A 12318-nucleotide genomic window follows, 5' to 3' on the forward strand; every position below is an offset into this window, starting at 1 on the left:
ATTTACAATATTATTGTTCTTGAGGTGATTTGCGAAGAGCAGGCTTATGTCGTTTAAGTTTTCGAAATGGAGAAAGGATAATGACGACCCAGGTGACCCAGAACTACCCCAAAAAATGTCTAAAGTTTCTTGTGATGAGCAGCATTCTTCCAAGAAAACAGTACGTCAGCGGGTTTTGTAATGTAGATAGGTAACTTAATTCACATTCTACTTTTTTTTTTTTAATGTCCTATTAAAAAGTCTTACTTATTAAAAATGTTAGGTTATGTCTACCACAAAAATATGTTAGGTGGCCTTATGTTGAATGTTCGTCATCTTTATAATATTACATATATATATATTTTTTTTAATGTAGGTTAGTGTACACTGAAAAAGGAAGATAGTCTTTTTGAAATGTAGATGGAACTTCTTAATGAATTAAAAGTTGGTGTGTGTGTGTGTGTGTGTGTGTGTGTGTGTGTGTGTGTGTGTGTGTGTGTGTGTGTGTGTGTGTGTGTGTGTGTGTGTGTGTGTGTGGTTGTGTGTGTGTGTGGTTGTGTGTGTGTGTGTGTGTGTGGTTGTGTGTGTGTGTGGTTGTGTGTGTGTGTGGTTGTGTGTGTGGTTGTGTGTGTGTGTGTGTGTGGTTGTGTGTGTGTGTGTGGTTGTGTGTGTGTGTGTGGTTGTGTGTGTGTGTGTGTGTGGTTGTGTGTGTGTGTGTGTGTGGTTGTGTGTGGGTGGGTGGTTGTGTGTGTGTGTGTGGGTGGGTGGTTGTGTGTGTGTGTGTGGGTGGGTGGTTGTGTGTGGTTGTGTGTGGTTGTGTGTGGTTGTGTGTGTGGTTGTGTGTGGTTGTGTGTGTGGTTGTGGGTGGTTGTGTGTGGTTGTGTGTGTGGTTGTGGGTGGTTGTGTGTGGTTGTGTGTGTGGTTGTGGGTGGTTGTGTGTGGTTGTGTGTGTGGTTGTGGGTGGTTGTGTGTGGTTGTGTGTGTGGTTGTGTGTGGTTGTGTGTGGTTGTGTGTGGTTGTGTGTGTGGTTGTGTGTGGTTGTGTGTGTGGTTGTGTGTGTGGTGTGTGTGTGTGGTTGTGTGTGTGGTTGTGTGTGGTGTGTGTGTGTGGTGTGTGTGTGTGGTTGTGTGTGGTGTGTGTGTGTGGTTGTGTGTGTGGTTGTGTGTGTGGTTGTGTGTGTGTGTGTGTGTGGTTGTGTGTGTGGTTGTGTGTGTGTGTGTGTGGTTGTGTGTGTGTGTGTGGTTGTGTGTGTGTGTGGTTGTGTGTGTGTGTGTGTGTGTGGTTGTGTGTGTGTGTGTGGTTGTGTGTGTGTGTGGTTGTGTGTGTGTGTGTGGTTGTGTGTGTGTGTGTGGTTGTGTGTGTGTGTGGTTGTGTGTGTGTGTGTGTGTGTGTGGTTGTGTGTGTGTGTGTGTGTGTGTGTGTGTGCGTGTGTGTGTGGGCGCGTGTGCGTGGGGGGGGCGCGTGGGCGCGGGGGGGGGCGCGTGGGCGCGGGGGGGGGGGGGGGGGCGCGTGGGCGCGCGGGGGCGTGGGGGCGCGGGGGCGCGTGGGGGCGCGGGGGCGCGGGGGGGTGTGTGGGCGTGGGGGCGTGTGGGCGTGGGGGCGTGGGCGTGGGCATGGCTGGAGAACCTTTCTTTCTCACCACTCAATTAAAGACCAAAGTGCTGGTCATCTGTTCATTTTAATTAAAAACAATTATTTCTGTATGAGGTTCGATTCGGCTCGGTTCGAAACCAGAGAACTGAGGTTGTCCAGCTCTAGAAAATTCTATACCTAAACTATATTATAAAGGTAACGGAAATAGCACAAACATAAGATAAACTACGGTGCATTTTGTCAATTAGCATAACTACTCGATCATTTCCGACCTTCAATAATATAATATTGCAGAAAAAACGTAACTTTTTTAAAATTGTGTCTGTTATACAAACGTATTTTATTGAAAACATAGGAAGGATTAATTTAACAGAGAATTAGACAGATGCAAACTTACGTGTGTGGTTTTTGAGGTTATTTGTCCCTATTTTATATCAGGTGTATACACTATGCACTTATTTTATAATTTTATAAATACACATGTGAATTTTTTTAAACATAGGCCTATGTAATTTTTTAAAATTAATGTGTGATTTTTTTTAATAACATGTGGTGAAGTTTAGTGTGGGACTGGGATTCGAGATTCGATGACAAACACAGAGGATTCGAACAAGGATTCGGATTCGACCAAAATGTGGATTTGTCCCATTCCTAGTTTTTTTCATTCTTTTTGTACTAAACCGAATAATTCAGCACTGGAGAGTGGTTGTTCAGAAATAACATATGGTGTCTTATAGAAAAGATATTTATAACTATTTAGTTTCATATCTGCACGACTCTGAATGGCATGTCTGCAGTTGGTCCTAGAGACTTGCCAGTAAAATGTCTGTTACAATCACTCTCACTGAAAGGTTCAACTGGCTACAAGTCTGGAGGAAAAAAAATAATATGCTGTAATTGCTAATTAAAAATAAAAAGAGGGGTGAAATAATTTCATAATTAATTAGTGCAGTGGTGAAGTATTTTGGGCTTAACTATCAGTTGAGTTCCTCCAGGTTTTTATGTGTCAAATCATATAAGTTTGCCAAAATTTCAAAATTGTGTTGCAAAGGCATATAGTCAATAGTCGCCCAGAGAAAAGCCTTTTTATCGACTGTGTCATTTTCGCATCCCGTAGTTACAGAGGATCCAACAGTAAATAACGGCAGTTTAGAATGGTGTAAGTGATTCAGTCTCTAGGCAAAACGTGTAGTCGTTAAACAGCGTTGTTTTCCATGTGTTAGACCACAAATGACTCAGACATCTGTCTTCTCCTGGTTTCTGGATGTACCAAGTAGTTTGTTTTAAACAATTAACAATTGTTAAATTGTTGGTTAGGATTAAGCAAGACCACTATCAGTAAACCACTAATAGCACACATCTGAATGGACCATAATTTTGTCACTTTACAATGAGGTGTTTGTTACAAACTGACAAAATTTAATCACAATTTTTGTATAGTGTTTTTTTTTTTTTTAAAAAAAAGGGTATGTAAAATACAATTTTAGGATAGCTGAACCTGTAGCTCAAAAAAATATTTCTGCCGGTAGCACACTTAACAAGATTTAAGACAGAAATTTAAAGCAAAGGTCGAGATTATTATCTACAAAATTACATAGGTACTACCATCAATGTAGAAGAATAAAATTTCTAGTTTGTTTTTTTTCCCCAACCTACAATGAACCAAAGTAATTAATAGCATCAGTATTACTTTGGTTGTAATTTCAGGCTCTTTACATTATTTTGGATATTCAACATTTTGGCAAGTCAGGGATAGTCAGGAATTTTTCTTGAAATCCTGAAAATGTCATTGAAATTTCCTAGGGATTTTACTTTGAGGAGAAAGTATTATATTCCAGTCTGCTATCATCCAGACATTAAAATATATATCTATTCAGGTGGTGTTTCAGTACTTAGTCGTACTCTACCAAATGGTGTATGCATTAAGAGAGTCTGGCAGGGCGTTCAAAATAGATTAGAACTGACAGCATACTGATAAGGATAAATACATGTCCATAAAAATTAAAAAAACTCTGTGTGTGGGGGGTGTTAAAGCTGACAGTTTTCAGATCAGAGGGTAAAGACATGGCATGCCAGTTCTGATATTAGTTTTGTTCAGAACGGAGCGGCGAAGAGATAAAACTTGTATGCATCAGGCCCACACTCATACTCCTAGAATAGTGACAGCTCAGGAAATTAATTATCTTGTCTCGCGCTGCTAAAAAGTCATACTTAGAAGGGGGGGGGGGAGACTTTGCCTCTCTGACCACAAACACATAACACTGGACAGAAAAAGAGAGGACCATTCTAAGCAGTTCCTGTGTTCCTACACTTCAGTTAGAACTACCAAAATATATATTACATAAATGTTAATAGAATTATTATATACAGTAGAATCCCGCCGATGCACAGTGGTTCCAAATCCCAAATGGCTGGCCAAAAATAGAAAGTATTGTTGAATCGCTACGAAATTCGGTACTCTGTAGTTTTTGAGGTCGCTGAACATGAATATGAAGTCAAATTTTACATAAACAAGATGGGGGCCTAAAATTGGTGGACACTTTTTTCTAAATTTCATTCAATCGCTACGAAATTTGGTACTCGGTAGTTTTTGAGGTCGCTGAACACGAATATGAAGTCAAATTTTACATAAACAAGATGGCAGCCTAAAATTGGCAGACAATGTTTTCTAAATTTCATTCAATCGCTACAAAATTTGGTACTCCAGGGTTTTTGAGGTCACTGAACTCGATTCAGTTGTGATGGAACTAAATGTGTGTGTGTATATATATATTATATTGGGAATATATGTAAATACAAACACACTCCGCATATTAAATCTAGTCCCGTTATAGATGCGGAAACACTGGAATTTTGAAAGAAACAACGAGCTGTATTACCGTCATTCGTGCTACCAAATCCTTGTTTCGGTTGGTCAATCAAAAGTCCCAGTTGTTGACGGAAACAAATTTGTATGGTCGTTTTACGACATTCGATGCTTTTTTTATCTGTTTGCCATTTTTTTCTTCTAATCTGTATGAAATATGTATAAGGCACTCGAAATAACAAATCTACGCGTGCAGTGATGATAACCCACATTGTACATGATCATTTATCTATCTCTTCAAAATCTTGTCTATGTCATTGAATTCTTTGGATGTAGCATCGCAAAGATAGCATCGTTGACTTAATGCAGTATATGTCAGTGAATTGCAAACTTTACCATCAACCATTGTTAAGGCGTATTTGTAGGATATTGTTATTTCTTTTCCGTCCACAATCGCATGAAAAGGTTGAAGCTGTTTTTTTTTTTTTTTTTTTTTTTTTTGTTCTTTGATGCCATTCACTTCAGTGCATGTTCCTTCTGCAGTCTCTTTCAAAAACTCTATTTTTATCGGCCTACAAAATCGAGGGTAAGAAGGTCGTGGATTTTTCCACACGATTATCACTTCGTTATTTCCTTCATCAACAAAAATGAGCTGTAGTGGCACAAGCGAAGTGAAGAAAATAATTGCATCTGTTTTATCTCCTTCGTCATGATAGAATTTTTGTTTGAAAATACTTTGCCCCGATGTTCCGTCACACACCCATTTGCAGATCAAATCCAATTTATAAATTTCTTGGATGGGAGGGAATTAAAACTTCACTTTGCACCGTCAATATGCGATCTGCTGTATGATCTAACAGTGCTTGAAGTTCTACCGCAGCTTTACTTTCGGTGATAGTTATGTCATCTTTGGGTGGATAACATTTTTTCTTCGCCCCTAGCACAGATTTGTACGATGGATACATTTTCGAATTACGTTTTCGAATTACGTTCAAGTGCTCCAGAGCGTATTCCCTGATAAACATGTTTGTACATACGGTATTCAATTATTAGAGAAAGAGCAGCATTAGCGGAATGACAATCGTGAGTATCGTTTGTGACAGTGTGTAAAGCTTGCTTATATTTGGACGCTCTGGTAGGACTACTTTTGCGGCGTCTATTTCCCTGCAGCTCGAAGACTCATGTGGGTGGCAAAGGCAAGCTCTTCGGCACTGGACTGGTTACGAATATCTGCACTTTTTCTTCTTTTCGACCGGACACTGGAGTCTTCGAAGCTCTGCGAACGGCGACCACGTCCAAGAACTTCAGCCGTATCCTTATTTTCTGTTGAGACTTCCTTATTGATCCCAAAGGCGAGGACTGTGCTTAGCCAATCCTATTTTTTTTCAGAAACCTCGCCTTAATTCTTTTAGCTTTTTGCCATTTGTCTCGCAACTCACATAATAACTTACGAATGTTTTGTTTTTCATCTGCGGATAACGTGTAAGAACTATGGACTTTTTTGGACAACGTAACCTCAATTACTTTGTACACTTCATTCGCGTTATCATTTAAATGATTTGCCAGAAAAACGAACAGCTCCTGTCGCGTGAAGCCAAATGCAACCCCTTCACTGCTTATCTGAGAGCCTGAAAAAAATCAGTTCAACAGTGCGACAAATCTAAGTAATTTGCAAGAATCAATAATGGTTTTGTTAATGAAAATAACAGTCAAATTCTGCAGAATAAAATGATTTTTACACTAAGGAAGAAAAATGGTAACCATTACATTTAATTGCAGCCTACACATGTTACATATTACTTGCTTAACAAATTTTATGTATAAATGCGTGAAAAAATATTCAGACAATAAATCTTAAATTAATACATTTCAAACATTTTTACGATGCAGAACCATATTTTTTTGGTACAACACGATACAACAAGATTAATATAATGAATTGCAATTTTTAAAATTATTTTCCCTTTGGGTATGAGAAACATATCACTCAACATCACAGCGTGTGCGCCGAAATTGCCGCGCCTGAATTCCTGCATATATTTACAAAAACAGTCACTGTAACCAAAGGGGCAGTTTGGAGCAGCTAATTTTTTATGCAGTTATTACTCAAGGATGTAAACAATGACTTGATATTTGATTCGTCGCTGAATTATGTAGAATTATTAACTTTTACTTAATATCACATAACTTTTTTTCGCCGCGAGCACAAAAATTTACAGTAGGGGTTTTCTTTTATGTTTTCTTGGTGTGTGGTTTAAATGAACAATCCCAATTATATAATAATAATGTACTTACTTCCAGGAAAAGATTACATTTTGAAATTTTCAAGTTGCTCAATTTCACTACATGTTATTTCACTTCAAACGCAACGTAATTTTTACACCATAGCGCACGACCGATGCTACCTGCACGAGCATTCCGGTTCGACTGGCATTCCAACGGCTCAGTGCAACATCTGCCACTTCCCGTCCCTTGGAAGAGACGCCAGAAATACCCCTCTACCTGGCTCAACAGTTAGAATTCTTCAAATGTAAACTTCATTTTTCTATTTTTGGCCAGCTTTTTGGGATTTGGAACCACTGTGCGATGTGACCCCCCTCTGATGCGTCCATTCCGTTTATACGACCGTTTTTTGAGAAAGGGAGGGAATGTGTTGAAATGTTAGTTGGAAAAAGGGGTGGGTGGGGGGGGTTTACATGGTTTGTGGCTCTGGGAGGGATTAACCTTGAACAATTAGCAGGGGATGGAGAGGTAAGTGTCACGTCACGTCACGTAATGACGTCAAACCGCCGCTACCGCCAGCCTGGCCGGACGAGTTTCTTACGCTCTCGCAGAAGCACCACAGCGGCTTTTCGTGCGGGCGGGTAAGATAACATGACAGCTGAGACGGCCTTTCGTGCAATAGTGGACGCGCCGAGCTCGGCTAGACACTGCCCGAACGGCATTCACGTGTATGTATCCGACGATGTGGTGACACCCCGAATTCTCTATTGCGACCATTCTGTTTATAAGTCCGTTTTTCAGGACCGTGAGGGGTCGCATCAGCGGGATTCTACTGTATAATTATTTATTTTCACATAGTAAAAAATTCAAACAAATTTTAAACTTTTTTTAGACCATCATATTTAACTGTCAATTAAAACTGCTCACTCTGCATTCTTTTTAAACCCACACTCTTGAAGTTTCTTCACACATACTTCAATTGCCTTACATATTCTCTTTGCACTGTTTATTAAATATATTTCTTGGCAGATCCCATTTTGATTACCATGAAAAATAATTATTTATATTTTCCTTTCAAAATTTGAATATTTCAACAAAATTTTACATATAGTAATTGTAGCTGACTTAATCTAACCAACATTTCACTTAAGTAATATTTATTTAATTTCCTAGAAGCCACTACACTACACAATTACTTTTTCTTTCAATATGTATTTGTTATATATGAAAAAAAATTATTAGTGCAATTCTAATTCTTACAATTCAAATTCGATGTTCATATTCAAGAATAATTTGATATTTGTATTCATATTCGATCTGAACCAAAAAACTGATATTCGCACAGCCTAATTATTGGCGATAGAGAAACTGGAGAGAACTGGGCCGGCATTGGAAATGGATGGGGATTTCTTTAAGAAAATCTCAAAATAGATCAATTATTTTTTAAAAATGAATCATATATTTGGAATTTTCTTCAGGGATAGTCAGAAAAATATTGTTACAGATTTGTGTGGCCACCTTCATTAAACACATTACACGTACATAATTTCTAGGGCCTGAGAAAATGTATTAGAGTTTAGTATTAACAGGGTTTTTGAAGGAGGTGTTGACTGTATAGTGAGAGAGTGCTGTTGTGAGGCAGATGGCGGTGTGCACCGGTCTGGATGGACGGATACAGTCGATGGAGGAGGAGATAATGCTGAACCCACAGTTCGTGAAGAAGTCGTGCAGCAGCCAGGACGACGACCTGCCGGCCGCCCCCGCCGCGCCCAGCATCAAGGGCTCCACCTTCGCCATGTGAGACTCTCCCTCGAGCTAGTTGTCGCGGCCCGGGGAGGCGTTCTGTTCAGACTACGTGACACATTGTGCAACAGGGCTGCAAACAAGCGCTGGCCAGTAACCACCATCTGCACTTCGAGTGGAACTGTAGCTTTGCAACTCAACACTCAAAACATGTGTCATACACCAAACAGGTCTTGTTTCAGAGCTGGCGAATACATCGTTGTGAACCTGCCTGTGAGATGTGAGCACTTATTTATGAGTATGCTGAAAGTGTGTGGATTCCAATGTACTTGCAGACAGTACAATAGTGGTGGCAGGTACTCTCTGTTCTGCACAAGGCAAGACTTTGACAGATGCTTCAGCAAACATTCAAACAGCTACTTGTTATGGTGATTCATGGAGCACCATGCTAGCTATTTATGTGTTAATAATTATTTTATTATATTGTTAAGCTGCTTAAGTCTGAATTTTTGCTGCAACAACTGTCAAAAAAAGTCTCACTTTATGTTGAACAGGTTCTATATTTAAAAAAAAAGGATGAGGTGACCGAAATTTAGACTCTACGTATGATTTGTGTCAAGATTCATTCTTAAATAAAACAATTTCAATTGCATGTCATTGAGGTTATGTTTGTACAAGAAAGCTAATGACCATGGCATACTACCTTTGAAATTATTTGAAAGATTTTTTAATGCTTACAAAATAAAACAAATTTTTTTCTATCTTCAAAACTTGTGGTAAAAATTAGAGCAGTACCAATTCACAAAATTTTGCCAATGTGCTGAAACAACTATTGCAGATCCACAGATTCCGAACCAATACCAGAAAAAAACACAATTTGGTTAAAATATCTTTAAAAATGCTTTCATTAAACAATAAAAAATTCTACTCAATTAACATAGTCACATTGGCTCATTATAGAAAACAATCAACTAAACTAGCACCGATAACAGAATGCCTAAATTTTTACTAAGGAAACATACTTAATTTTTTAATGAATGTATTGGTGGCATAAAAAATTCCACATGTGCTGAAAAGTCTCTCAGATGGAACATTAGTAGCTGGTATGCACATGTACTTTGCAGCAGAAAGACATAGTTTCTAGGCTTCTGCGAGCAGAAGATTTTCACTTCGAGTCGAGCTCGAGCGAGTTTGCTAAAATACTCGCGAGTATCGAGTCGAGTTCGAGTTTTTTTTTAAAGTTTATTGCACATAAATTTACTGTGATGGAGTAATAAAATGTGAGAACTTTTGAGAAAAATATGGAAATAAAAAAAGAAACCATTATCATTGTTAGCCTACTAAATAGATAGACCTACATTAGAGGTCTGCAAGCCTAAGAATTTTACTTTGAGCCAAGCTCGAGCGAGCTTACTTGAAAGTTCTCGAAGCTTGAGCTTTTGTGATACAGTTACACTTTTGGGAAATTATTTTTACCTTAAACTTAGTAGGTATAATGTTTGAATAAAGTATTAAAATGAAGTGGGCTTATTAATTTTGGGTAACTATTTACAGAGTGCTTTTATAATTTGCACTGCTAGGAAAAAAAACATGTTTTCCATTGAATCTAACCTGTTTCCATTGGTTCATTAGCAACTGATATCATCCAACTAACATAACCACAGTTTACAAGTACGTATATGTTTGTGTAAATGTAACATATCTTTGGAATAATTTCATCCTTGTCAATTTTTCTGGAGTCCTTACTGAGCTTCAACTAACTGGGCACCAAAAATCATGTTGTTTGAAAAGTACATTCACATTGTTTCAACATTTCCACTTTTCGGCACAAAAATTCTGAGAGAGATTGTCACAGAGTATTAAATTCTGTTCTTCAATCTATCATGCAGAAAAATAATTTGTTCTGCACGTTCAGGAGTTAAATTAGCTCTACGATTGGAGATGGTGTTTACAGCAGATGAGAAGCATTTCTCGCTGGCAACCTGTGTGGCTGGAATGCTTTAGTAAAATTGTTGGTAAATATGTAGAGTCGCGGTATATGCGGAAAAAAAAATGCTAAAATTCCGAAAATACTTTTATTCTATGTTCTTTCACTTCCTCTTTTCAAATCAACCGGCGGAGATAAGAAATTCCAAATACTTTAGGAATATCGAATTTTTTTAATTTTCATCACAATACCTGGGTATTCATGTGGCGATCACCATTGTTTCTGGTTTACAAGTATCTATTATGTTTCTTATTGGACAATTTTGTCACGTGACAGTTCCGTGATTGGCCAGTATTCAAATGAACCAATACGTGATTATTTATTTATTTATTAATGTTCCGTCGGAGGTATCGCGACGTAGGTGAACGACTACATCATTTCCTTCTAATGGCAAAGGAAATGTACCCGCCTCCAACTTAGGTGGGTTTTTAACGTTTCTAATTTTAAAGTCTTATTTTTTATTTGGATATTGTTGCGCAAGTAATAAGTAACAAAAATATTTTACGTGAGTTGTTAATGTTCATCAGTTGTCCGGGTTTGTTAGGTCAGCTCAGTTACATTATAAATACTTTAAAACTAAAGAACCATTGAAATTAATTCACATTATTTTTTATGTCCGCTTAGTTTGAAAGTATTAATAATGTAACTGACCTGACCTAATCGACCATTTTATTTATTAAGCATTCACGAACATACGGCAAAATAACAAAAATGGCGTCGGTCTAATGGTTGTACAGGTGTTGTATTGCAAAATCAAAAAATTCTATATCTCCTAAAGTATTTGGAATTTCTTATCTCCGCCGGTTGATTTGAAAAAGAGCATAGATTTTTAGCATTTTTTTTCGCATATACCGTTACTCTACATATTTACCAAATTGTTTAACCTCAAAATTAGTGTCAAATATCTGTAACTTGTCATTAAGTTTAATCAATTTAAAGTAATAAAAATAGAAGCATTTTACTTAATTCAATTTACACTTGCAAAAAAAACTTACGCACAATAAACCTACATGGAAATTAAAGTCTTTTTCAATGTCCTGTAGTCTGAAATATGTTTACTCATGTCATCAAATGTAGAGCTGTACTGAAGAAGCCGATTTTGCCAATATTTAGTTGAATCGGCATTTCTGCCAACTTCCAATACTCTTGTTAATTTTCGGCCGATATTACTGAAAAACGAAAGAGAGACTGCCATAACCTAAAAATCCACGAGTACCCTTTTCACTTTTCGTAGTAGTACTGCATTCTTTCAGATCACATTATTTCTTAGCAACATGTGCCAACCGTACATATCAAGATTTAACATCCTTTTTTTTTCAATAATGTTCTTTAATTTTAATATGTCCTAAATAAATACATTACCATCACGGTAAATACACATCTCGGTTATTACGGCAACTATAGTGCAAATGTGGTAACTATCATGCTTCTGCAGTAGTTATGGTATCTACAAAGAATCTTTAGTTCTTTTTATGGTAATTATCTTAAGATAACTATTGGACATCATCCATTATGGTACATCATCCATATTTCTTCGTAAGTTGTTGTTCATTTGTCTTTTCTTCATATTTATATTTACGTGCGCCATTACTGGCAGGAACTTTCATAAAAATTTTAAACGGGACTTTATATCACACATTTAATGGCGTAAATGATGAGACCCCGGACAATTTAAACGCTTTTTACAGTAAAATGCGGGAAATGTTTCCGCATAAAGCGGGAAATACTTCCGCATAAAGCAGGAAAGTGATACATTAATGCTATGCGGAAAATTATAGAAGTAAAAAAAATTAATCACGGAAATTCGTAAATCCCGGGTACGTAAAAATGATGTGTTCATGTATACGGTCGATCATGTTACATTATAAAGTAAAGGATAATAGTGTTGTAAGACTTTTATTCCGATATAATGAGAGTTTTTTTTTCTATAGGTAGAGTGCAAGAAAAGCTCGCTCGAATTTCGAGTTGTTGAAAAGCCACGAGCTCG

General features: G+C 37.6%; 1 protein-coding gene across 2 annotated transcripts in view; it reads left to right on the forward strand.

Annotated features, from left to right (window-relative positions):
- LOC134537945 (COP9 signalosome complex subunit 3) overlaps nt 1-12318 on the forward strand; it is a 64624-nt gene that overhangs the window by 30799 nt on the left and 21507 nt on the right. The window contains exon 8 of one of the 2 annotated variants that reach the window (XM_063378952.1): nt 8244-8996. The exons of the other annotated variant lie outside the window; for it this stretch is intronic. Within the exon in view, the coding sequence (XP_063235022.1) occupies nt 8244-8402 (159 nt within the window). The 3' untranslated portion in view covers nt 8403-8996. Of the gene's footprint in view, nt 1-8243; nt 8997-12318 lie in introns of those variants that run through there. 2 annotated transcript variants of the gene reach the window in all.

Source organism: Bacillus rossius, chromosome 1, assembly GCF_032445375.1.
Source record: "Bacillus rossius redtenbacheri isolate Brsri chromosome 1, Brsri_v3, whole genome shotgun sequence".
In the NCBI taxonomy this organism is placed as follows: domain Eukaryota; kingdom Metazoa; phylum Arthropoda; class Insecta; order Phasmatodea; family Bacillidae; genus Bacillus; species Bacillus rossius.